Genomic DNA, 26,746 nt, shown 5'->3' with positions numbered 1-26,746 from the left:
TTATCCCATACTCTCTGAGGCGACACAACACTCGTCTCACATTTTCTACATGCCCTTCAAAAGTCTTGCTGAACACCAGCGTGTCATCCAAGTAAGGGATGCATATGTTGTCCCGGAGTCCTTCCAGGCATTCTTCCATGCAACGCTGAAACGATGCAGGAGCGTTCATGAGACCAAAAGGGATACGTATCCACTCATATAGTCCCCAGGGGGTAACAAAAGCAGTCATTGCTCGGCATTCCTCAGACACAAATCCCTGGTGATAGGCCTTCCCCTGGTCGAGGAGGGAAAACCAAGAGTTTCCGCCCAAGCTGTCCATGATGTCTTGGACTCTGGGGATCGGCTGCCGATCGGGATGTGTCTTTCTATTTAAATCTCTGTAGTCTACACATAAACGAAGGGTTCCATCTTTTTTTCTGACACACACGACTGGCGAGGAGTATGATGAGTTTGACTTTCTCACCCAGCCTTGTGCTATTAAGTCATGGAGATACCCCTTCATCTCTTGGTACAATGGTCGGGGCACCGACATATATGAACGCTTGACTGGCTCAGTGTCTTTGAGTGAGATAGTCATTTGTAATCTGTCAATGCGGCCAATGTCATTGTCTGAGGTGGAGAAGGAGTGACACTCTTCTCTCAGCATTCGTTTGACTATTTGTCTTTGCTTCTCTGTCAAGTGACTTACATCTACAGGTGGGTCCCATTGTTCACCCGTCTTGAATGGGGTGTGAGTGCTGGTATGGTTCACTGCAATTGGTGCTGGGGTTGGTTCAAAAATTTCAGCAGGAAGTATAGTCAAAACGCTTTGTACCGTGCCAATTACAGTGCGCCCGGGTAAGACAATATCATGGCCCGTTGGATTCGAGACATCAACTTTGATTACAGGGGAAAACCCTTTTCTTATTCTGACCAAGGTGTCGTTGAACTCAAGACCATCTGGCCACTGGGAATTCGGATCTGGTTGGAACAGAACACTTGTGCCCTCTTTAAAAGGTGTGGCAGCTACCCGACACTCAACTTGAATAATGGTGTGTTTGGGTACCAAGACCCTGTTCTTCTTAGTTCTCACCACATATTGGTCTCTCTGTTCCGCACTGACGGCCTGAATCAAAGTCTTCACCTCGTTTCTTTTAAGACTGGGGAAAGCACTACTCACAGCAAGGTGCTGTTGATGTACTTCAGTCTGTGCCAGAATATGTTCGATGACATTAAAACCAATAATGGGATGGGACAGATGATGCCCGCTGGTTACCAGCATTGGGATAATCAATGGTTCTTCTGTGTTTACCATTGAGACTAGATGGAATGTTGTCTCCACCCACCCAATAAAAGGCATCTCAATCCCATTTGCTGCAATCAATGTCAGGTCTGCAGATGTTTCTAATATTTCTGACACATTTCTCAGTTGCACGTCAGGTAAATATTCATCTTTCCACCTTTCATCAATGATTGAAACTTGTGAGCCTGTGTCCCATAATGCTTGTAGTTGGTGACCATTTATGTAACACTGCACTAGACATTGCCTTCCAACTAGAGAGGTAATTTTATGTTGATGACCTATTATTGCCGGGGGTGATCGGTTGGGAATGCCTTTATCTCTGCGGGGAAGTTTCCCCCGGTCACTATGTGGGAATCGTTGGAACCTTTCTCTTTTCATGGTTGACCCTCGTCCCGCAGGGGCAACCATTAGTTGTTTAAAGGGGCTTCTCTTTGTGGCCTGACAACTCGGCTTTTACAGCCAGCTTGGAAATGTTCTTCGCTTCCACACCAATAGCAATGTGTGCACGGAACATCTCGCCCTTCCTGCTGGCAGACAAAACACCTCCTCGGGACATAGGCGGGGCGGCCTGTGTTCCAGTGAGGTGTTGGTGGCTGGTTGTAATAATTTTGTCGGACCGTAGGTGCCTGGGGGTCCATCACTGGTCTCCTGCCAGAGGGCGGGGGGTAGGACTGATGCTGGAACCGAGTCTGTTGTAACGCCTCTTTAATCTGAGCGACATCGGCACTGAGACCTTCAAGAGGCGCGAAACGGTTATGCAGTTTGGCAAGCTCCGCTTTTACTTCCGGAGACATTTTAGCTTTTTCTTCGGCAGGCCGATTAGAAGGTAGCAGGTCTTCCGACTGTACCTGGTTCACTTGTCTCGCTGCCTGTGGAGTACTAAGCTTCTTTTTATTTTTTCTTTCTTCTTCATTAGCGCAGGCTATGTTTAACCTGTCCAATAATAGTTCATCGGACGTTTGGCAGTCCAATAAGAGAGGCTGCATATCCATGCGTATATTGTCGCTCTGAAGCCCAGTGAGTATTGTGTGTAAACACATACGCTGTACTAGGCTTGGGTCGTACTGAAGCCCCGATTCTGCCTCACGGGATGCAAACAATACTTTCTGTCTCAGACCCAACACTCGCATGAAAAAACTTTGCGGGGTCTCCCTGATCTGCTGTGCTTCCGAAGTTAACTGTTTGTAAAGGTCGGTAGCACTCCTCTCCTGAAAATGAGCACGGAGGACGCACTTGAGTGTGGGCAGGGTAAGATTAGCTTTTTCTTCCAGATAGTTTCTGAGTTGTAGACCAGGGGAGATAGCTCTGATCACAGCGTCAACAATTTCCACGTCCTGGTACCCCCTACTCGTTCCCTTTTCAATTTGGTGAACCAGACTGGAGAAGGTTAGCTTGTCCTTCTGGCCTGGTTCACCTATTTGACCCGCAATCTTAAAATCTTTCCGCCAGTACGAGCTTGGCGGGTACTGGGGAGGCACGTCCCTTTGAATGTCCCCCGCGGCGGGTAGCTGGGGCAAAGATCCTGGCTTCCCATTTTCAGCCCCTTTGCCTTCATGCCTCATCTCATCTATTTTCTCCTTCAATTTTAACAACTCAGACATACCTTGATCCTCGTCTTTGAGTTTGTTCCTATTCAAGTGGTCATTAATGTGCCAGAACAATGGCACTCGTGATGTGCATTCCGGACTCTCTATGTTCAGAAAATCACATATTTCTAACAGGTCATTAACTGTTAGCTTGTCCAACATTTCGTATACCTCTAGGCGTAACTGCTTCCGTTCCATTTCCATTTTCTCAACACTGGAGGAGTTTGGTTTATGATGCGAAAGTGAACACTGAACTGGCACGTTTTTACCGTCTCTCTGATGATCTCTACTGGCCTCAGATGACGAGTACTCTGCCAACTTCACGTCCCTTTTCACCACAACACCTCTCCTCACTGTCTGTCCTGGTTGTGGTTTAGGTTTTGCTGGCTCAGCATTCAGTAGTCAGGTTGTGAATACTGGTCATCAAAGCAGCAATCCCAGCGGTGTCTCCAAAAATGTTGTACCCGTGATTTTCTTCCACGGGGTGGTAGTATTTCGCCTTTAAAAGACGGGTGAAATAATCAGACAGGTCCTTCGTTGTATTTGTATTTCAAACCAACTTTTAGTTATTTCAAAGCAATTCACACAAAACATAATATACAATAACACTCAAATATATACATAGTAACATATTAACAACCCGTTATAATCCAAAGCAATGTACTTGCTGCATAAACGATTATAACTTATGAGTATTGTACTTGTTACCTTTTTTTCCGGCCGTCATATACTGCATAACTATTATGCTACCCTTACAACGGCGGCCGAAAGTAGCCTGCTGTAGACAATGCACCCGAGACTCGCGCATTCACGCACACACATAAAAAAAGTAAACAACCAGCGGCCGAAGGTAGCTCGCTTTAAACAATACCCGAGACTCGCACATTTACTCGCACACATGAAAAAGTAAATAACCAGCGGCCGAAGGTAGCTTGCTGTAAACAATACCCGAGACTCGCACATTTACGCGCACACATAAAAAAAGTTAACAAGCATCACTAAGCATTACGTTCTTTCTCACATGCTACTATTGCCTCTTGCACATCTCACACTCAATCGTTATTCAAAACAAAGCAACATACCTTTAAAAGACGGGTGAAATAATCAGACAGGTCCTTCGTTGTATTTGTATTTCAAACCAACTTAGAGAAATGTCTGAATAGCCCGTTATTATACTCTACCAAGGTCTATGACCATTGGTTAATCATTACGTCATCGCCCCGTGTTTAACGCATGCTAGCGGCATGAGTCCCTTTTTAACTTAACACCTGCACTCATGTATAACATCAACTACTTCACCCTGTCACATATGCAAACTTTTGACCACAACTGCATATATTAATCCAAGTTAATTTAAATTAGTTTGTTCGGTTACGAGTGCGTTGTGGTGGATAAAAAAAAATCACCAATAATAGCCTCATACAATTGAAATATTATTTACAAATATAGCCATAATTTACTCACCAAAAATTCTTTTTACCTGTACACAATATCCGTCCTCCTTTCTCAGTGGTGTGCCGTCAGGCCCTTCCAGGCCTTCTCTGGTGGCCTAAGAAATATCTGAATCACAGACTGATGTTAATTATATTTTGTCCATGAATACTTATTAAATAATTCCAAATTGTCTGTCAGCTTCCTTTCATTGCTTTCCCCCTGGTTGCACTGCTTCCAGTTTTCATATTGAAGCATTTAACCAATAACATTTCAGCTATTATTTGTTGCCAGGATCGGAAATCTGCCTCAAGGCCTTCACAATCAGTTCTGCAGGCTCTGCTGCATTAAACAGGCGTCGATAAAACTGTTGCTTCAACCAATCAGAATTCGATTTGGTGACACCAACGCCTTCTCGCAGGCATAGGGATGCGTCATTTCCATCTCGCAGGCGTAGTGATACGTCATCGCTTTCACCAACTATGATTGGTTAGTGATGAAGTAGGTGGGCCAAGCCAGCCAGAGATCGCAAACTCCACCCACCATGGCCGATGGAGTAAAACAAATGCATTTGGTTGCAGACTTTTCCAGAAAAAAATGGACCTCATTTAGGAATGGCGGTCAACTCCGAAGCTAGCAAGCCTGTTACAACCCGGAAAAGGGTTAGTTCACCTCTTTCAGTTCGCTAACAACGAGCACTACTCCTGGGTCAGGGCTCAGAAGAACACTGCAAATTGTATCGCTGGGAGTGCTTGTTATTTGCCACCAATCGAAATGGTGTTTGGAGCAACACTGGATTTGCAAATTTGGCTTGTTTAACAATAGCAGCAACAAGACACTTACAAGCAACGGTGCTCTCCAAAACTTTTGGGGAAACCTGAGTGGCGTTACAGTTCAACAAGCAAGTGTGCAGAAAAATGGAGCGCCACAACGAAAAGGTAAAGAAAAATAGGGAAATCTTACTGCACTCCCAAACAATGGAAATTATGTGGAACTTCTTTCTTTCATTGCTGAGTGAAATGCAGATTTACATTACCACCTGTCCACTAATAAAGGGTGTAGTGGCACGTCGGGCAAAATACAAAACAACCTGATCACTGCTATTGCTTAAGTGATGGAGGGAGAGATCAGAAGAGAAATTTAAAAAGTACTGTTTGTGTCTTTAATGTTGAATGAGATGACGGTCGCGAGTAATGCAGCACAGCTCGCACTGGTTCTGATTTATGTCACGGGCAAATGTGTCAAGGAGCGGTTCGTCAGGTTTGAAAATGTTACAGTGGGAAGAGAGCCAATGAAATTTTATCATTAAATTTTTGGTGGACAATGAATGTCTGGGTAAAGTTGTGGCACAGTGTTATGACGGTGCAGCGGTCATATCTTCTGGATTAAATGGGGTGCTAAAGTTAAGGAGAGAGCACCATTAGCTTTATTCATACACTGCTATGCACATCGGCAAAATTTAGTGATGACTCAAAGCTTAAAGAATGCAAGATATTTTTTGCTCACCTTACTGGCTTTGCTGCATTTTTTTCGAGATCACCTCGATGTACACAGCCGCTGGACAAAATCTGCCAGCAGCGCCTGCCTTGTACGGCACCACATCCAGAGTGGTCAATACTACAGTAATGGAGAAGAGAGCTGCTCTAGAAGAACTGTATCATCACATCCTGGAGCATCATTACAAGTACGACGAGGTGTTTGTGCGGTGTGCTGATGGATTTAAAGCACTTCTAGATGATTGAGAATTTATTTTTTTTGCATCACACATTTAAAGGCATTTTTGTGCATTCAGACATGCTTTTTTCAATACTACCGAACAACATACTGGATGTACAGTTTTGTCTTGCAAGAGTAAAGAAGTTTTGTAACACAGTTGAGCGCAAGAGGAGCCGATATGAGGAAATCTACGAGGCCACTGAACGCATTGCTGGTGCTCCAAGTGCACGAAGAGGTCAAGCGCAAGATTCCCACGCGCACTACCACCAACTCCACGACAGGATACTGTGCCACATTCTGGACAATATTATTTGCCAGACGTGGACCAGATTTCAAGAACACGAAGGACTGATATTTCTCTCCCTCCTCGACCCACAGAAGTTTCGGGAATACCAGAAAACTTTCCCACATGAAGCCTTCTCCATCTTAACGCAGAGCCACGATACACTTTTCGATCTGCCTCGGTTAAGAACAGAACTGATTGTAATGTATGCCACAAATGATTTTACAGAAAAATCTCCCACTGATCTCCTTGACTTCCTTCAGCAGAAAAATCTGAGTGAGAGCATGGGGTGGCTGTACACATTAGTGGGTTTGACAGTGACCATCCCCGTGTCTACTGCTTCTGTCGAGTGGACATTTTCAGCCCGAATCAAAACTTATGCCAGAAATACAACAGGACGGACTCGACTGTCAGCATTAGCTTTGATGGCGATAGAAGAGAACTTCTTGATGGACCTGAAACACAAGTGTAATCTGTACGAAAAAGTAATTGAAATCTTCTTGAGGAAATAAAGGAGGATGAATTTTACGTATGAATAAAAATTTGGTGAGTAAAATGTGTATTTTCTTAAATAGTATTTACATTTTTTAGGTTATTATTGATTATTTTTTACGTGTCGCAGCTGTTGTTGTTGTTGTTGTTGCACTACAAGCGCCTGAGGATTACCCTCAAACAGCGCTAGAGCTACCACTGGAACGCGGATTATTTCATCCGGGGGGTAGTCGGAGGTGAGGGGCAGTCAAATATCTCCGGCTGGATGAAAAACGTAGGGTACCACGTTCCTTGTTGGCAGCTCTGAGTGGTGTTTGTTGGAATTCGCAGGCCGCGGCGAGCGGCCTCTCAGGACACACCACGCGAAGGTTTCCTACTTTGTCTCCCCAGCTGTGGCTGCATTCAAGGTTGTATAGCCATAAAATACTTGGCTATAATGATGACTTGGATTGATTCACACATAGCAATACTGAAGGCCAAGGTGTGAAATGCATCACCTAAGTTTAACTAAGTTTATGCTTATAATCACAGGTTCAGAACGCACTTGTTCTAAGCTTGTGCCCATGCCTCCAGCACTTATTTTCAAACTGATTTCATATTATTTGAAAGTTAACAAATAAAATTTTCAGAGTGACAATGATTTTTTATACATAATCCAATATATGTTACTGTTGTAACAAACATCATTAATCTCTTTCGTTACACTTTTCCTCACGAGGATTGTAAGGGTGTCGGAGTCTATCCTATCTTTCTTTGGTAGGCGAAATAACTCCTGAATTGGTTGCCAAACGATCACATTTAAAAATGACAAAAACCACTAACTCCAAGTGAAGATTTATTTTCCACTTGAGAAGCAGCAGCGAAATGTATTCATCCAGAAATAAAGGAACATCATCCGTTCATTAATTCATTCATCTTCCATACCACCCATCCACAAAAAGGTTGGGTGGGTTGCTGAAGCCTAACCCAGCTGTTGTCAGGCAAAAGGCAGACTACACCCCAGATGGGCTGCCAGTCAGTCATATGGCACACAGAGAGACAAACAACCATCCACACTCCCTATCATACCACCACCAGCAGGAATCGAGCCCACGGCTGCCCGCACCACAGTTAGGCGAGTAAACCTCTACACCCCAAGGCAGCCATAAGAAAAATAATGTTTAGTTCATATTTAGCAAACGATTCCCAGCAATTTCCATTCCCTTTTGTCACTCGAAATGAAGAAAATGTAAAACTAAAAATTTATTTAAAAGCGGTAGAACATTTGGTAGCGCTACACCAATCATGGCATTATTTACAATACTGAAATTATTTTGTATTTGTATTTAAAGTTATCTTTTTTGCATTTGAGTCAGATTTACACAGTCACTTTTTTTCTCCATGAGACCCACGTAAACCCTGAACAAAGCAATATAAAACCTTCTCCATCATAAAATAAAATTAAACATAATTCCTTCCTAAAATTCAGTTTGATTAAAATTGCAAGGACAAAAAAAAACAAAGAAAATCAGAGGTAACGAATAAAAGTGTACAATTCAGCACCCAGCAACGGTTGCATTTTGTGTTTGTGTGAACTTTTGTTCGTACAAAACATTTTTGAAATGTAGAAGACAAAGGTTCTGTTGCAGGGTTCTTATCCAAAGTTGATGTCTCCAGCGAACACGGTGATGAGCAGGATAACTGCAAAGCCACTGAGGAGCCCAGCATTCTGAATCAGGAAGAAGAGTGCCTTGGCCCGTGTGCCCTCTTGTTGTTGGGAGATGGCGTACATCTCTGGTAACTGAGCAGAAAAGCAATTATTATCATCCCACTGACAGTCTTAAGCAGCTCTTATTTTGACGGTGATGATTTGGAGGTCATGAAGTCTTTTCATTACTTCAAAACTAATTCATCTAATTAAAAATGAATAGCACGCATCCAAAAAAACAAACATAACAAATCACAAAGCAAGCGGTAAGATAAAAAGTGGGCACGTCTACCAGACCCACCATGTCGGCCAACGCGATATAGAGGAACATGCCGCCGGCCACAGCGAAGATGGGGTTGGGGGCGAAGTTACTGCCCACCAGCACACCCAGCACCAGCCCCACGTAGCACGTCATCGCCGACAGGAGGTTGAAGAAGACAGCTTGTGGGACGCTCATGCCCGAATTCAGCAGTATCACAAAGTCACCTACGGCGGCACCCGCATTAATATATAGCCAGAAATCAAAGTCGCTGGCAAATACAAGTACTGTGTTTACCAAGCTCGTGGGGAAACTCTTCACAGACGATGGCAATAGAGGTGCTAAAGCCGGCAAGCGGCGACACGGTGAAGGAGGCGCCGATGGCCAGTCCATCGATGAAGTTGTGAACGGCGTCGCTCAGCGTGATCATCCATGCTACAGTCTTGACGCTTGACAAACGCCTGCCAGTCAGGCAGCAAGCCTGACCAACCTGCCAAGGCAAAAAACTGTCATAAATTTGCAATCACACTCGTTATTTCATACTTTGATCATACCAGTGGTGGACCGTCAGGGCCTGAGAGGCCAATAATGTTAACTTTGTGTTTTAGGTCCTGATTAGCATTTTCATTAATTCTTCTTCCATTTTCATTCTGATCGATTCAAACCTTTCAGTCTTTGTTTGATAGAAGTAGTGAAAGCGTTTTTTTGTCTTTTGTTTCTTTTTGAGGAGGTTCACCAACAGGAATGTTAATGGCAAAGTGAGAAGGGATGCTTTCTGACAAGGGTGTCTTTTTCCACACAAAGCATCTTTTCTTTTGTGCTGGGGCCAGACAGTCTCGCTTTTGACCAGGAGAGGGCAGGAGGCCCATGGGTTTTGCTTACAGTCCTGTTAAACATTAACCATGACCTCCACGTCAAGGACTTTTCCTCTCTCTCTCTCTTTTAAATGTTTTTGACAATGTGACACAGTCCAACGTGTGGTCGTCCAGTCGCTACGTGCCTTTCAGATCAGCAAACAAATTATTACTGACTATGTTACTTGATAAGATCAACAGTGCTCTCTACGTGATTAGATATTAGGTGCTGGACAAAGTGCACTGCAGATCCGTGTAGCCCGAAGTGACTCCTACACTTTGGTCAATTCCAGACCTGACTTGAAAACTAAAAGTCGACAACCTTTGATCTGCCCTCTGCAAGTTGTTTCGTGTCATTAGCCTCTTTTTCAGGTGTGGAGTTCACAGAAGAGCTACCACAGATAGACTAATTACTAATTTAGCCTTCATTATAGTCTACGGCAGTGCTTCTCAAATAGTGGGGCGCGCCCCCCCTGGGGGTGGGGGGTTGTGGTGCAATACCTGTGGGGGGGGGGGGGGGGGGGGGCTTCTAACCCTGGGGAACAGGATTTTATTTGGCCGTACTAGTATAAAGTGTAATTGCGCATCCACTACAGTAGCTGGCAGTGGCGCTCTCATTTATTTTTTATTTCAGGCATTGATGCACTTAAAATCTTTTCTGTTGCAGACTTAAAACAAGATTTAATAAAGTTATTCTTTGTAAGTTTGACTATATTTCTTTCTTTTTTTCATTTTCTTTAATATGTTAATAAGGATAAAATGTTGTACTTATAACAATTTTATGAAATGATTTTGTTTATAGTCACGGTGGGAAGTGGGGGGGGGGGGGCGAATAGTTTTCTTCTTGCTAGGGGGGGGGGGGGGGTGGCTAACAGAAAATAATTGAGAAGCACTGGTCTACGGAGAGGTGGGGCAATCACATATTTCATCAAAAGAGAAACTTAAGTGTGTAATTAGATGTTTATTTAAAAGCTACCCAGTGGTGAAGTGGATCATTTTCCCCTCAGTCAGTGCGGAGGGCATGAGGAGACGGACAGCCATTCACTCTCAGACTCATATCAAGGGGCAATTTGGATTGTCCAATCAGCCTACCATGCATGTCTTTGGAATGTGGGAGGAAAGCGGAGTACCTGGACAAACCCTACGCAGGCTCGGGGGGAACATGCAAACTCCATACAAGTGGACCGACCTAGATTTGAACCCAGGTCCCTAGAGCAGTGAGGCCGCTGAGCTAACCACTCACGCCACTGGGCCGCCATTTTTTAATTATTTATACTGTTTTAATGTTTTACATATGCACTTTTGAACAAGCACATTTATAACCTCTTAGTCCAACTCATCTCATCTTCCGCTTACCTGAAGTCGTGTCGTGGGCCCAGCAGCTTTAGCAGGGACAGCAGACTTCCATCTCCCCAGCCACTTCATCCAACTCTTCCAGGAGGATCCCAAGGTGTTCCTGGGCCAGCCATGAGAGATAGTCTTCCGAACGCGTCGTAGGTCGGCCACGTGGTTCGAAGTCGCTTTTCCTCCGGATCGAGATGGGTCAGATTAGTTGGCTCGGGCATCTGATTAGGATGCCCCTTGGAGACTTCCTTGGTGAGGTGTTTCCGGGCACATTCCACCAAGAGGAGGCCACGGGGCCAACCTAGGACGTGCTGGAGATACTATTTCTCACGGCTGGCCCGGGAACACCTTGGGATCCTCCTGGAAGAGCTGGATGAAGTGGCTGGGGAGAGGGAAGTATGGGCTTCCCTGCTGAAGCTGCTGCACCTGTGAGCCAATCTCGGATAAGCGGAAGAAGATAAGATGAGATCATATGCCATTAATAGCGTGATATTCAGAGTCAGGTTTGTGCACTCGAATAGTTTGTGTAACCATACAGGGATGTAACAACCACATACCAAAGCTTGTTGCAATACGAACGCAAAATGACCACAATGGAACTATTACACACAATGCAAGTGGACTGAAAATATAAGCACACTCACAGCGAAATATACTCTCCCCTACTGTCACCTTCTCTGCTTAGTAGTCACCCTGTAAAGATTGTTGTATGACATTAGCAGCTAACTAACACTATTATCGAGTAGAGCTGAGTTGAAGCTCTGACGTTAGCTGCTAGCGTTATCTGTTGTAAGCCTTATAATGGAAGCACTTTTTTCTAAGAGACAAGATCCAATACATTTTTTTCTTGTTGTTTTTGAAATAAAGTAATACTGCATTTAATTGTATGACATAATTCACCCTCGTATGGGTTACAGGGGTTTGCCGGGGCCTATCCCAGCTCACTTCAGGCGAAAGGCAGAGAGACAAACAACCTTCCGCACTCACAATCATACCACCACCAGCGGGAATCAAGCCCACGGATGTCTTCACCGAAGTCAGGCAAGTGAACCTCTACACCACCAACAGTCAAATCCAATATAAAAAAGTGTAATTTGTATTTAGATTGAATTGTTTTATTACTTCCATTCATTTTCTGAGCTGCTTATCCTCAAGGGTCACGGAGGGTGCTGGAGCCTATCCCAACTAACTAGAACCACCAGGCAAAGGACACCCTGAATGGATGGCCAACCAATTGCTTTGTGATGTTACTCTGTGCAGTAACTCTGTGTAGTGATTCCTTTTGAACATTGTTCAGCTAAAATTAAAAAATACAAATAAAACCCTTTTTCTTTAGCTTTTTAATAGTAGATATTCTCTTATTTTTTGTTTTAAAAAGTAAGCAAATAAGTAAAATTAAAAAGAAAAACTTAACATGCTATTTTTTATTTATTTTTCAAGGATTCATTTCATTTTCTGAACCACTTTATCCTCATTTGGGTCTAAGTAGCCTATCCCAGCTGTCTCCGGGCCAGAGGCGGGGGACACCCTGAATCAGTGGCCAGCTGATCGCAGAGCACAAGGAGACGGACAACCATGCATACTCACACCCATACCTAGGGGTAATTTAGTGTGTCCAATCAGTCTACCATTCATGTTTTTGGAATGTGGGAGGAAACCGGAATACCTGGAGGAAACGCACGCAGAACATGCAAACTCCACACAGGCTGAGGACCTGAACTTGAACCCAAGACTCCAGAGCTGTGAGGCCGACGCATCAACCACTTGCCCCACCAGGCCAACCTTTATTCGTTTTCTATACCGCTTATCCTCTCAAACGTTGTGTGGGTTGCTGGACCTTATCCAGACAACTACGGGCAGTAGGCAGGGCGCACCCTGAATTGGCTGCCTGCCAATAACTTTTTTTCAGTTTTAATTTAATCTTTGGAAATGAAAATATGAGACAAAAACTTTAAATACCTTCATATTTGTGTTCTTACTTGTCCTTGATGAAAGCAGATGATCAGATTCGTAATGAATCACAAATACAAGATATTTGCAAACAACTAATTTGGCTTTGGAAAACAATCATAAAGTTGCATAGTTAGTAGTATTCTATTAAGTCCTATTTTTCTCAAATCATAATTTTTGGTTCTACTACAAATTTTCAGCTAAACTCTCAAAAATACTCTGGGATTTATTTATGTATATCGATGAGTTGACTCATAGCAGAAGCAATCAGTGTTTATCAACTATTAAAATAATAATACTAGGGAGGTATAGACACTTCTCAACAGTACATGGCCAAGAATTTTGTTTTTTCACTCAGTTGTGTATTGATCTGAACACTGTTCAGGTTTCTAACCTGGTCAGGATTGACGTTGTCAGTGTGTTGTGAGCTGACACTGCTGCCCTCGGCCACGCTGACACTGCTGACATTGGTCAAAACCAGCCTGGAGTCCTTCTTCTCGCCATTGGACAGCGGGTCGTCGACTGAGATACAATGCGAAGGCGGATCGTGCTGGTGACAAAAGAAAGGAGTGATGACAGCCACATGAGAAAGAGCAAAACAGTCGCAAATAAAGATTCCAAAAAGTTGCATCAAATTGCAACAAGTTTAAAATTTGACCACAATTCATGAGCAAATATCATGGCCAATCTTGCAACAAAAAAAAACAAAGAAAAAAAAACAAAATAAAAGACATCTCACATTTTAATGCAACGCAGCAACATACAAAATTGAAGGAATTAAAGACAAAACACAAAATTCAACGCTCGAGAGAGATTGTATGAAAATTTGTCTTATGAAGATTTGCTTTGGTCTCTACTAGAGGAGGAAACCTCTGGCTACATTCCAATACAAAACTATTTGCCATCCTTCAACTGATGAGTTTATCACGTCCACTTAAATTGGTAGAGTGGGAGAGAATGAATGGTCACTTCAAACAGATTGGATGTCAATGGCTGTCAATGTCAGCCAATGATTTCATTTTGCAGGATCTCATGTTATTTCCTGTTTATTTGTAGTCACTTCCTATTTATTTTGGGGCATTTCCAGTGATCACCTCCTCTTCATTTTTAGGCTACTCAGCTAGAAAAGTTCCAAAATGAAGAGAAAGTGACTCATAATGAACAGGAAGTGACCTGTAAATGAACCCAAATCCAGGAAGGCTATGAATGTTTCAGTGTCATTGACAGCACATGACCTGTCTAATCCATTTCAACTCGGAAGGACAAAATAATGTCACTCAAAATGAATTTGACGTCTAGCGTTGTCAATGGCAGCCAGTGAGTAAACATTTTTGTCAGCAACCTGTTGGTTTCTTTAAAAAAAATAGTAATGCCGTTTTAAAACAATATATTGATTCTTGGCAGGAACAGATTGATAACCTTATAAAGTATTGAGGCACATCAACAATTCAATATATTGTCACACGCCGAGTCTCTATGAGAATAACTCATCTCATTTTCTGAACAGCTTTATCCAACTCGGGTCGGGGAGCCTATCCCAGCTGATGTTCTCACTTTACTTTGTTCTTCTGCTTGGAGATGACATGAACTAAATTTTTGTATGGATCTTTAAGAAATGTACTAGGTACTGTCATCCTTCACCACTTTGCGGTTTCAGTACATCACGTTTTTATATTAAGTATAAAAAAATGTACATAGAAATTTCAGAATTCTAGCTGCAAGCACAAAACGGGATAAAAAATGGCAGAAGTCATGGCTCTGCTTCTTCTGTGCTGATTGGGTGGCACTCAGCGCTGAAGAAGAAATTTTCCCCATAGAAGAAGAATGGCTAAGAAGGACGACATCTTGCCTTCTCCTGTTTTGTTGCAAGTGAATTTCCCATCGCCCACGTCACCTGTGGAGAAATACTCTGCCAAGCCTTTTCCAGCTTTGTTTGGATTTTGAGTAATTGTTGAAAATGCTTCTTTAGTGTCCTAGGCCATCTAAGGCATCAAATGAGTCCAATGATCCCAAGAAAAAATGAGAGATGATGACAGTGACTGGAAAAGTGATATACAGCTACATATACTAAAGGCATAGCACGCCATTGCAGCATAAATGAATCTACTGTGTGTTATAACAAGAAAGAACAAGTGAACATTCATGTTTTCGCGCCTATACAAAAATACAAGTACACAAATACAATTAAAATGAAGTATATTTCTTAAATATTAGTTATAAGCATATGAAAAGACTAATGTATTATTATCTAAATATAATCTGTACAAAAAAAAACAGCAACAAAAAGATTAATGGGAGTTTTAGTCCAAGTTCAAGTCCATTACACTTGTCCAATGACAATAAAGGCATTCAATTCAATTCAAGTTGTCTTGCACAGTCCGGCAGGAGGAGGACCTTGAAGGGCATGTTCAGGATGAAACTGTTTAAGAACCAGTCCTTTGTAAGGACTATCATGATGCAAGGCTTTCTTGTTGCTCATCCAGTAGACCGGCATCAAGGCTTTGTTGAATTTTAAAGCATGAGGATGATCAATTAACGTTGGCTTTACCATGAAGCCAGCAGTGGTCCTATACCAGATGATAATCCTTGTGAGAAAATGTCCAGGAAGACATCCTCTTCCAAAAAAGGGCAAGTCTCATCCATGTTAAAACTTGCTTTGGAATATAAACATTCTCTTCATTTATGTGAGGGAATTCTTCCTCAATGTTGCGTTTAGCTGTTCTGCCGAGGAGGCTTCCCCATACACCGAATCATTTTGTAGACCATACCACTTCTTAAACGATCAAAATAGACCTTGCTTGCAAGAAAACCACAAGGCTCACTAGCAGCACTGGTACGAGGCTGAGGATTTAAGGAGCTAAGCTATCGTAAAAGGTTTTGGCTTTGGTTCTAATGCTGTTTATCCAGGGGTATCTTCTCCCTACAGTCTGAGATCCTTCTTAACGATGATTTTTTTATTCCTAGTGGTTACCTCTTGATTAGTGTCCTTGGAAAAACATACCATTGACATTTTCCAAATGTTTGCTGCTTCCTTCTTGATGTAACGCACAGCAGATTTATTTATGATGCCTTAACAAAGTTAACAAAATTAAACCAAAGATATAAAAATCAAGCAAAAAACCGAAAGAGGAGGTGGGAAAGTAGCAAAAGGAATGATAAAAGAAGAAATGAAGGAAGGAATACGTAAAAGAAAGATAGAAGGTATGAATAAAGAAGGAAAGGAAAGATGGATGAATTAAGAAATTAGGGAAATGCAAGATGGAAGGAACTTAAGATGAAAGAAAGGAACTGAGGAAAGAAAAAAAGGAAAGAAAAGGAGAACTGGAGGTAAGAAGAAAGGAAAATATAATTTAAAAAAGAAATTTAAGAAATGAAGAAAGGAACAAAAAAGTAAGGTATGAAAGACAGGTAGATAAAGGCAGAAAGGAAATGAAGGGCAAATGGAAGGAATGCAAGGATATAAGGAGTGAAGGAAGGAGGGAGAATAGTAAGAAGAGGAAAAACAAAGTTTGGGACAAGGAACAACGATGCAATTGAAAGCAATTGATTGGTTTATTGACTATTTGATTGTATTGAGGAGGTATGGGGGTAGAGCGGAATCACCTGATGAATGCGAAGTGCCATGGTGAGGATCCTCTCCACTAGGAAGAGGAGGTAGAAGCCCCCAAATATGCCCACTGCATTGTGCACATAGTTGTCGGTTTTGGGGTCCAAGCCCAGCGCCTGTCACAACCATTGCTGTTAAATTTGCATCCCCCTCCTGACCACGAGTTAACGGCAATCTCACCTCAGGTACCAGCTGCAGCACTGCGTTGGAGAAGAGCGTGCCGACGGCCAACCCGATGAAATATGTCAGGACTTTGGGGAAGTACGACTTGTGAATGAAGGGAATCAGCAGTAGGCCCAGCAGGGCCGCTAGGTTGATCAGTGTCACCGAAAGGAAGCCCCAAGCCCAAACTGGACACCCACAAAAACACAAATACACTCCTGATTAAAATCAAGTTGAAAAATAGCAAGAATTTACATTAAGCACATTTGGACCCTTAATTTTAAAAGGCAGACAATCACGTGGGAGGGCACTTTACTGAATTCAATAGATGGGGTTAATTTTAGCCACAATCTATAATCCCTTTCTTTGTAAAATAAACCCAAAAGCGCAAAAAAAGCACCTTTAATCCCATTTCACTGTTTCAAATAATATCACAGTGCTACTGCTGAGTGACGTCACAAAAGTATGGCGGTTTTGCACACTCTTTCCTCATCCGTTTATTTTCATCAAAGTGGCGGGCGCCGTTTTAGTTGTTTTTGTTGCCAATAAATTCAAACGTTTTGTTGGAAAACGGTTCATGCGTGTTGTTCATGTTGGAACAACATGAACACAAGCCTCTATTTTCCCCCGCCCGACCGACAGATAACATTAACAATTGGACACATGCAAGGAAGTAGAAGCCGGTAAAAAAATTATTATGGGTTTAATTAGTATTAATATTGGTCTAATTAATTCAAGACAACTAACGGACCTACGATATCCCCGAGAACATCTCGAGACCTCCGGGCTCTCCGTGGATAGTCAGCCCACCCAGAGTACGTCGGAGGCAGCGAAGAGAAAGAATGCAAAAGTGCGGATGCCGGGCGGGCCTAGCTGCTAAACTAAGACAGCAACAACACCAGCACTGCTTCTGAGTATCTTTTTGACCACCACAAGATCCACCACACACAAAATGAATGAGTCTGAGGCAGCGAAGAGAAAGAATGCAAAAGTGCGGATTCCGGGCGGGCCTAGCTGCTAAACTAAGACAGCAACAACATCGGCACTGCTTCTGAGTATCTTTTTGACCACCACAAGATCCACCACACACAAAATGAATGAGTCTGAGGCAGGGAAGAGGAAGAAAGCAAAAGTGCGGATGCCGGTGGCGCCTAGCTGCTAAGCTAAGACAGCAACAACACCGGCACGGCTTCTGAGTATCTTTTTGACCACCGCAAGATCTGTCACACAGAAAATTAATTAGTTGGGACTTCAGATTGCTACCAACAGCTTTGTTAGGAACTGCAACATTATTCTCATCACAGAAAGGCGGCTACACCCGCAAATCCCTGACGCCGAGGTATCGCTAGCTAGCCAAACGCTAGCTAGCCAAACGCTTTTTAGAAACGATCGTTTAAAAGAATTAAGAGGGGAAAGCAAAGGACGGGGACTTTGCGTGTTCATACACAATGAATGGTGTTGCAACAGTAGGATCATTAACACTCACTGCTCCCCAGATTGAGATCTATTGGCGATATGGTGCAGGCCCTTCTATTTACCTATAGAGCTAACGGTTAACATAGTGATGGCGATTTATATCCCACCGAATGCCAACGTTGGCATGGCACTTAACCTCCTGCTAACGGCAGTAAACTAACAGCAGCTTAACCACCCCGATGGAGTCTTTATTGTCGCTGGTGACTTCAACAAAGCACGTTTAAAGACTGTTCTGCCTAAGTTTATTCAGTACGTGAAGTGTCACACAAGAGGAGACAAAAAATCTAGACCATGTTTATTCTAATATCAAACATGCTGAAAAAGCCACTTCCCTCCCTCACCTGGCTGGATCAGATCATCTCTGCCTAACCCTCACCCCCGCATACACTCCACTGCGGAGGCTAACAAGGCCAAAAATAATTAAAACTTTGCCCGAGGATGCCCTTTCTCAGCTGCAGGACTGTTTTTCCCACACCAACTGGGAACTTTTCGAACACCACAACCTCCAGGACTACACGGAAGCTGTACTTTTCTACATCAAAAACTGCACGGACAACGTCACTGTTAACAAACGGATACAGGTTTTTCCTAACCAAAAACCCTGGATGACCAAGGAGATAGGCACTCATCAAATGCCGTAACACCACCTTCAGGTCAAGAGACAAGGTACATTACAGTGCTGCCAGAGCAGAGCTGAAGAGAGGCATTAAAGTCCTTTTCTGTACTCCCTGTATTCATATAACTGTACACGAACCCACCAGTCTAACTCCATCATCAAATTTGCCAATGACACCACTGTGGTCGAACTCATCTCCGGAGGGGATGAGTCGGCCTACAGAGATGAGGTCAACAAAGTGTCTTCGTGGTGCTCGGTGAACAATCTCACACTGAACACCACGAAAACTAAAGAAATAATTCTGGACTTTTACAAACACTCCTCATAAATGGAGTATGTATAGACAGGGTCCAGTCTATTAAATTCCTGGGGTCCCACATCACGGATAAGCTCTCCCATCAGCAGAGCCAGGAACATGATCAGGGACACATACCACCCTGGTCACAATCTGTTCCAGCTGCTGCCCTCTGGCAGACGTTATAGGTCTCACAAAGTCCAGACAAATAGGCTTAAGGGCAGTTTTCCCCACATCCACCAGGACTCTAAACTTGCGGCAACACGACACACAATCCCTTCTGTGTAATAACTTCAGGGTGAGGTAACATGAAAAGACGTTGGGAGATGATCTGCCTCCTACTGGCTGATTGAAGGTAAGTGAAAGACAGTGTGAGGTAAGTGATCCGCCCGGGGTGTGATGTGATGTATCCATCACGGCAGAATGCCAAATTAAGAGTCTGAAATTATCACCTAATTGGGTCTTTTGCTGGGCAAACGCACTTTATGGAGAAGCACTACCAATTTCGTCATATGCAGTTTCCGGGTATGATGACAATTAGCTTTTGTCGAGTCAATGATGATGACATAGCATATGTCCGATTATTATATATTGAAATATTTTCCATAAGGATGCTATGAACAAGTGACAAATGACATGTCAGTCAGTCAATATCAGTTGGGTTTTTTTTTAAGGCTAAACTGCAATAAAATAGACTGATGTTACATGGTTTGCACTTGGGCTACTTGCCCTATTCAAAGGGATGTAAACCCAAACAACACAGTTTTTATGATGCTTCAGCCTTCGGTTTGAACTTGTACGGTAAAATCCCAGGTTTTCGGGACCCACTTTCCCACTTTTAATCTTGTTTACCATGATGAAAAACAATAAGACGTCCTCCTTTTGTGATTAAACATATGACCTCTGCTGGCTGCCTCACTCAAGTGATGAGTCGTTTTTTAAGAAAGCCAATGGCAAAGTTACATCAATGATTTTTTTGTACAATTTTAATACTTGTGAATTTGAGTGAATCTTGATTGTTTATTTTTACATACTCGACAAGATTCTATCATTTTATCATTAAAATCTGTTTTGGGGGCCTTTAATTAGAGCTGCAATATGCAAAAGAAAAAAGGCAAATTTGTGATAGAAACACTTTAAAAACAAATGTATTGAAAACCAAGCGCAGCTCGGTGGGTGAGTGGTTAACGTGCCAGCCTCACAGTGGGGGACCTGTGTTCAAATCCAGGTTGATCGACTTATGTAGAGTCTGCATGTTCTCCCCGGGCCTGTGTGAGTTTTCTCTGGGTAATCTGGTTTCCTCCCACATTCCAAAGAAATGCATGGTAGGCTGACAGGACACTCTAAATTGCCCATAGGTATTAGTGTGAGCATGAATGGTTGTTTGTCTCCTCGTGCTCTACAATTGGCTGGCCACCAATTTGGGGTATTACCTGCCTCTGACCTGAAGTCAGCTGGGATAGGCTCTAGCACCCCTGCAACTCTAGTTTGGATAAAGCGGTTCAGGAAATAAAATGAGAACATGTGTTTTAAATAAATGCTGACACAATTCTGGAATACCAACCAAGTGTATAGATACTGTAGTTTTATTACACGTACAATGTACATAATTCCAAGGTTTTACAGTGTGGTGTGTAATTTAATCTTTAGTTGAGAACACTAACCCTGATGATAAATGCTGGGACACAGCTTTTATAACCAAGCATTTAAGCTTTTTCATGAAGAAAATAGATAAGAGTCCTGTATGAACTAATTCCCCTCATACATATACATACACACATGCACATATATATATATATATATATATATATATATATATATATATATATATATATATATATATATATATATATATATATATATATATATATATATATATATATATATATATATATATATATATATATATATATATATATATATATATATATATATATATATATATATATATATATATATATATATATATATATATATATATATATATATATATATATATATATATATATATATATATATATATATATGTGTCTGTGTATTAAGTTAGATTTAAAGTTTATTATTAATGTCTGTCTGTATTGAATAATTTTAGTATTGAAGATCATAAATACTAGATAGATAATTGTAATATCCTGTTTCTGGTGTTTTTTTCAGAGAGTGGGAACGGATGAATTTGTATTTAGTTATTGTCTACAGGGCTTCAGTGGTTAGCGCGACGGCCTCATAGCTCTGGGGTTTTGGGTTCAAATCCAGGTCGGTCCACCTGTGTGAAGTTTGCATGTTCTCCTGCCTGCATGTTTTTTCTCCGGTTACTCCGGTTTCCTCCCACATTCCAAAAACATGCATGGTTGGCTAATTGGACACGCTAATTTGACCCTAGGTATGAATGTTATTGTGAATTGTTGTCCGTTTCCTCGTGCCCTGTAATCAATTGGCTGGTCAGCGATTCAGGCTGTCTGCCGCCTCTGGCCCGTCAGCTGGGATAGGCTCTAGCACCCCCTGCGACCTTAGTTGGGATTAATCGATTCAGAAAATGAACGTATTTTTTTTTTACCGGGAAAACACACTTTGTGGAGTATCACCACCAATTTCGTTATCCGAAGTTGCGTATGATGCGTATGTGATGTGATGTGATTGATGTGATGTGATTGATGTGATGTGATTGATGTGATGTGATTGATCACATCAATCACATCACATCAATCACATCACATCAATCACATCACATCAATCACATCACATCAATCACATCACATCAATCACATCACATCAATCACATCACATCAATCACATCACATCAATCACATCACATCAATCACATCACATCAATCACATCACATCAATCACATCACATCAATCACATCACATCAATCACATCACATCAATCACATCACATCAATCACATCACATCAATCACATCACATCAATCACATCACATCAATCACATCACATCAATCACATCAATCACATCACATCAATCACATCACATCAATCACATCACATCAATCACATCACATCAATCACATCAATCACATCACATCAATCACATCACATCAATCACATCACATCAATCACATCACATCAATCACATCACATCAATCACATCAATCACATCACATCAATCACATCACATCAATCACATCACATCAATCACATCACATCAATCACATCACATCAATCACATCACATCACATCAATCACATCACATCAATCACATCACATCAATCACATCACATCAATCACATCACATCAATCACATCACATCAATCACATCACATCAATCACATCACATCAATCACATCACATCAATCACATCACATCAATCACATCACATCAATCACATCACATCAATCACATCACATCAATCACATCACATCAATCACATCACATCAATCACATCAATCACATCACATCAATCACATCACATCAATCACATCACATCAATCACATCACATCAATCACATCACATCAATCACATCACATCAATCACATCACATCAATCACATCACATCAATCACATCACATCAATCACATCACATCAATCACATCACATCAATCACATCACATCAATCACATCACATCAATCACATCACATCAATCACATCAATCACATCACATCAATCACATCACATCAATCACATCACATCAATCACATCACATCAATCACATCACATCAATCACATCACATCAATCACATCACATCAATCACATCACATCAATCACATCACATCAATCACATCACATCAATCACATCACATCAATCACATCACATCAATCACATCACATCAATCACATCACATCAATCACATCACATCAATCACATCACATCAATCACATCACATCACATCAATCACATCACATCAATCACATCACATCAATCACATCACATCAATCACATCACATCAATCACATCACATCAATCACATCACATCAATCACATCACATCAATCACATCACATCAATCACATCACATCAATCACATCACATCAATCACATCACATCAATCACATCAATCACATCACATCAATCACATCACATCAATCACATCACATCAATCACATCACATCAATCACATCACATCAATCACATCACATCAATCACATCACATCAATCACATCACATCAATCACATCACATCAATCACATCACATCACATCACATCACATCAATCACATCACATCAATCACATCACATCAATCACATCACATCAATCACATCACATCAATCACATCACATCAATCACATCACATCAATCACATCACATCATTGATGTGATGTGATTGATGTGATGTGATTGATGTGATGTGATTGATGTGATGTGATTGATGTGATGTGATTGATGTGATGTGATTGATGTGATTGATGTGATGTGATTGATGTGATGTGATTGATGTGATGTGATTGATGTGATGTGATTGATGTGATGTGATTGATGTGATGTGATTGATGTGATGTGATTGATGTGATTGATGTGATGTGATTGATGTGATGTGATTGATGTGATGCTTCTATCTGCTGGACAAACACTGGTATTACGTTTCCCGCAGTGGGAACCATTTTAGCGAAGCAGGGCACATTTTCACCTTTATAATAATTTTAAGACATTAATAAATAATTTTCTTCTAAATCCCTCTCGATTTTGTGTTTCTCATATATTTCATACAAAATTGGGACCCTGACTAATTTTAAAGGGTTTGTTTAGCAGTTGTGTGAGGACAGTGCAACAAATTAGATAATTTACATATAAAGTACTACCTGTTACGAAATTTTCAAGTTACGAAAAAAGTTCTGGAAGAATTTAATTTCGTAAGTGTAAAGTTTTTTTGTCGTGAAATTATTTTTCTGAATTAAAAGCACCGAGATGGGCCAAAAATGCAAAAAATACCTTTAGGTACAGTGTGGTTACAACTTTTTTTAAAATTTTGTACTACAAACAAGAGTGCGTGCACACACAGACTATTAAGTTTTAGTAGGAATGTAATTTATTTTATTCATTCATTTGTCTTCTGTACAGCATATCATGCAAGGAGTTGCTGGAGCCTATCCCAACACTGTATTGAATTTTACTCAATAAAATTCCGCCAAAAATCCGACTTTTTTCCCTTACATTTAGCATTTTTAAGTAAAGACCTCCCCTCCCCCAACAACATTTTTTTACACTGTATGATGATCACCCTGGGTGGATATATGAAAAAGAGTCGTTTGTGCGACTGACCCGAATAGTGTAGTGGGGACGTCTCGGAGGGGGCGATGTAGGGACAGGAGGGCACCAGCACCTGGGTCAACATGGCTGGACAAACGGTTTCCAGATGGCTCATACTTAGATGGCTGACGTTGGCTAAACCCCATCGTGTCAGAATCTGCTCCACCGAGAGACACTAAACAGCAACATATGTACACACAACAAACAGGATGCCATTGGTGCGGCATTGTTAGTTGATTTTTACTTCTATGGCATTGACGAGTTGGTCAAGGGGCACAAAAACAAACTCTCAATGGAGGGGCCGAAGGATGGGGACAGTCGGCATTAAAGGAGGAATACAACGAAAAGGCGGCCGAGGAGAATTCAGCGGGTATTCGAACTGCACAAATAAAAAAAAATGCTGGAGAAATTTCAAAACTTTCCATCTTCGTAGAAAAAACACATCCAGAAAAAGTGTTGATGAGTTGTGCGATTGGCAACTTTGACGATGTTTGTCTTTTGCATTTTTGCAGCATTATTAAAAGTCGTCAGAGGCAATCTTTTTGGATAGCTTTTTCTCAAAACGTCCATCAACCAGCACTGCAGAAGGGGAACTTAGTCGAAAACAGGTAAGAAGTGGCTGCGAGAAATAAAATGGGTAAAAAATGTAATTCCAAAGAAATCATAAAACATTAATATTTGTTGTTGATTAATGTTGTTAAGGTTATTGTTTGAATTCTTAACTTGATGTTTATTAAATGTGTTTGTGTGCTTTCTGTTTTCTGATAGCTTCCTCTTGTTCATCTGAGTTTCAACACGGATAGATTTCGTATGCTTATATATATATATATATATATATATATATATATATATATATATATATATATATATATATATATATATATATATATATATATATATATATATATATATATATATATATATATATATATATATATATATATATATATATATATATATATATATATATATATATATATATATATATATATATATATATATATATACACACGCACACACGTACACACGTACACACGTACACACGTACACACATACACACACACACATACACACATTCATACATACATATACATATATATACACATATACATATATACATATATACATATATACATATATACACATATACACATATACACATATACACATATACACATATACATATATACATATATACATATATACATTTTTTTACATTTATACATATATTTATTTGTTAGAGTTGTTTTTAATGATAAACATACAATTATTTTTCGGGTATGTTTTGTTATTATGTTTATCATGTAAACATAGAGCTATTGTAGTCATTGTAATATTTAGTTTTATTCAGCCTCACAATATTTTATTCATTCACTTTCCGTGGCGAGAGTTGCTGGATTGCGGGAATCGATCTCAGTCAACTCTGAGTATAGTAAGCGGAGGGCAGCCTAAATTGTTTGCTAGCCAATCGCAGTGCAGAAGGAGACGAACAGCGCATCACACTCACACCCATACTTTATGACAGTTTCGAGTGTTCAACCAGGCAATTTGTCTTTAAAATTATTTTTTTAACGTGTGTGTGGCCCGCGCACTGGTTTACCGTGCGGTCGTGAAGCGGATTCCCTGGTTCCGTTACTGCGCTGTCCCTCCGAGCGGCCAAGATGTGGAGAAGCTCCTCTAGGCTCCCCGTCGTGATGGACTCGTTGTGGCCGAAAAAGCGCACGATGTCCCGCAGGAACTCGTGGCTCGCTCCGGGGGACATGCTAGTGGAAGGGGCCCGCGCGTGACCCTCTCCGAACTGGAGCAGGGCCCCTAAAAGCAGTGGTATCAGAGCGGCCATGTGTCGCATGCTTTCCTAGGACAAGTAGTAAATTCTTAGAAGGTTCGGCAGGATTTGGTGGTCGCGCACGCGCACACTGCATTAGAGGACAACACTTTCCCGATGTGAGGCACGCGCTTTCTTCTGTGTTCTTCTGCCCCCACTTGGAATGCATAGAAGAGGAGGTCAAATTGTCACTTAGGAAGCTGGAAGTAGGAAAGCGGCAAGAATTAAGTGTCAGCTGTCCCCACCTACTGGCGAGACGGTGGACTCGCACTAAAAAACATAAAAAAATGTCTTTTATTTTTATAAAATCTTCGGTTTAAAAATAGGGCGGCCCGACGGTGCGGGTGGTTAGTGCGTCGGCCTCACGGCTCTGGGGTCCTGGGTTCAAGTCCAGGTCGATCCACCTGTGTGGAGTTTGCATGTTTTCCCCAAGCCTGCATGGGTTTCCTCCGGGTACTCAGGTTTCCTCCCACAGTCCCAAAAACATGCATGGTACGCTGATTATCCCTAGGTATGAGTGTGAGTGTGAATGGTCACCGATTCAGGGTGTCTGTCCCCTGCCTCTGGCCCGGAGACAGCTGGGTTTGGCTCCAGCAGCCCCCGTGACCCTAATGAGGATAATGCAGTTCAGAAAATGAGATGAGACAAGATTTAAGAATACAAGAGAGAAAGAGAGAAA

General features: G+C 41.5%; 1 protein-coding gene across 1 annotated transcript; it reads right to left on the bottom strand.

The window, feature by feature from the left end:
- Nucleotides 1-8,423: 8,423 nt before the first annotated feature.
- LOC144206569 (metal cation symporter ZIP8-like) lies at nt 8,424-26,091 on the bottom strand. The gene is made up of 8 exons (XM_077731605.1): nt 25,843-26,091; nt 24,255-24,417; nt 16,672-16,841; nt 16,488-16,607; nt 13,279-13,434; nt 9,034-9,226; nt 8,779-8,963; nt 8,424-8,570 (listed from the first exon to the last, which is right to left on the bottom strand). Exons 1-8 carry the CDS (start codon nt 26,089-26,091, stop codon nt 8,424-8,426), a joined length of 1,383 nt encoding a protein of 460 aa, XP_077587731.1.
- Nucleotides 26,092-26,746: the final 655 nt, after the last annotated feature.

The sequence above is a fragment of the Stigmatopora nigra genome, chromosome 13 (assembly GCF_051989575.1).
Source record: "Stigmatopora nigra isolate UIUO_SnigA chromosome 13, RoL_Snig_1.1, whole genome shotgun sequence".
Classification (NCBI taxonomy): Eukaryota; Metazoa; Chordata; class Actinopteri; order Syngnathiformes; family Syngnathidae; genus Stigmatopora; species Stigmatopora nigra.
Note: the sequence above shows the minus strand (reverse complement) of the source record. Positions and strands in the feature narration are given on the sequence as shown.